General features: G+C 36.5%; 1 protein-coding gene across 1 annotated transcript; it reads left to right on the top strand.

The window, feature by feature from the left end:
* Positions 1-877: 877 nt before the first annotated feature.
* On the top strand, positions 878-1,816 carry LOC128047771 (olfactory receptor 6C2-like). Its single transcript, XM_052640139.1, has one exon. It carries the CDS (start codon positions 878-880, stop codon positions 1,814-1,816), a length of 939 nt encoding a protein of 312 aa, XP_052496099.1.

The raw sequence follows: 1,816 nt of genomic DNA, 5'->3' as shown, positions 1-1,816 counted from the left end.
AAGGAAATGTCATGTGTCCTTAAGTTTCCTCCAATCTGTGTCTCATCCTGTCTCCTCTCGTCCTTTCTGACCTTGCAAGTACTAACAACTGAGGTTAAATTCTTCAGGGTTTTTAGTTTTGGCATATAATAGTTTTTTTACCCAATACAGCAGCAGGAAACTTGTTTATGTAGTACTTATCAAACACTGTGTTCTATTAGAGTGAAAAATGGAAGGAAAGTTGGATATTGATGTAGAAACTTCAGGATTAATAGCAAGACTGGAAAGCAAATGGGTATTATTTGGATGACAATTCTGATACCAAAAGTAAAATATATAAAATGAAATAACTTTTTTGGTCATTGCAGTAACAGTAAACATTCAAATACTGCACACATGACCTCCAGACTCTGTATAAAATGTCAAACTCAGCCATTTATTTGCATTTAACAGAAACCCACACTTCAAAGCTTATGTGCACTCATTCAAACTTGTGAATAGTGAAGAATTACTAGGAGCAAAAGAACAGTATAAAATCTACAAAACAGTATCACATGGATGACATTTCTAATTCTATAGCTTAATATATTTCAGAGAATTAAGGACAGAGTTTAGATTAATTGAAAAATAGAGGTGTGAGAGCATGCAAGGTGGTATATGAACACTGGTAAAAACATTTCAGAAAAACACGATCATAAGGATTCCTATAATGCACATCAAAATAGCTGAGAATTCAGAAGTTTTCACTCATCATTAGCATGACTCACAGAAGAAAATGACTATTCATTGCTGTGATTAGTTATTTTCACCCAATAGCCATGGCCTCATAATTTCATGCAAGTTTTCTCAGTTCAATGTCACTTGAGTTTCTGAGGAGTTTGATAAGTATAAGTCAGCAATGAGAAACCATACATCATTACCTACATTCATATTGCTGGGGCTGACAGGTGATCCTCCAATGCAGGTTTTGATTTTTATATTCCTGTTTATATCCTACTTATTGAGAGTCACTGGGAATCTAACCATCATTATACTCACGTTAGTAGACTCTCGCCTTAAAACTGCCATGTACTTTTTCCTCAAACACTTCTCCTTTTTAGAAACCTTATTCACCACGGTGTGCATTCCCAGATTCTTATACAGTTTATCAACTGGGGACAAGACTATTTCCTATAATGCTTGTGTTAGTCAACTATTTTTTGTCTTTCTTTTTGCAATAACAGAATTTTTCCTCCTGGCTATCATGTCCTATGACCGTTATGTGGCCATCTGCAAACCCTTACGTTATGCAACCATCATGAACGGAAGAGTCTGTGGATGGCTTGTTGTCTGTTGCTGGATGGCAGGTTGGCTGGTCATATTTCCACCACTCTGCCTGGGCTTAAACATAGAATTCTGTGATTCTAATGTCATTGATCATTTTCTCTGTGATGCTTCTCCTATGATGAAGATCTCTTGTTCAGACACATGGTTCATAGAACAGATGGTTGTTGCCCTTGCTGTGTTGACTGACATTGGGACATTTCTGTGTGTAGTTCTGTCATATATATGCATCATCAAGACCATCACAAAGTTCCCTTCTGCCCAGCAAAAGATGAAGGCCTTTTCTACCTGTTCTTCTCACATGATTGTGGTTTCTATCACCTATGGCAGTTGTATCTTCATCTACGTCAAACCTTCAACAAAGGATGAAGTGACAATTAATAAGTGTGTGTCATTGCTTACTACTTCAATTGCCCCCATGTTAAACCCATTTATTTATAGCTTAAGGAACAAGCAAGTGAAACAAGCTTTTACAGACTTAACCAAAAGAATTTCATTGATCTCAAAGAAGTAA

The sequence above is a fragment of the Budorcas taxicolor genome, chromosome 5, assembly GCF_023091745.1.
Source record: "Budorcas taxicolor isolate Tak-1 chromosome 5, Takin1.1, whole genome shotgun sequence".
In the NCBI taxonomy this organism is placed as follows: Eukaryota; Metazoa; Chordata; class Mammalia; order Artiodactyla; family Bovidae; genus Budorcas; species Budorcas taxicolor.
This window is presented reverse-complemented; position numbering and strand designations above follow the sequence as displayed.

Coding starts and splice junctions, on each gene's coding strand:
- LOC128047771 (XM_052640139.1), top strand. CDS start 878: ATGAGAAACCATACATCATTACCTACATTCATATTGCTGGGGCTGACA.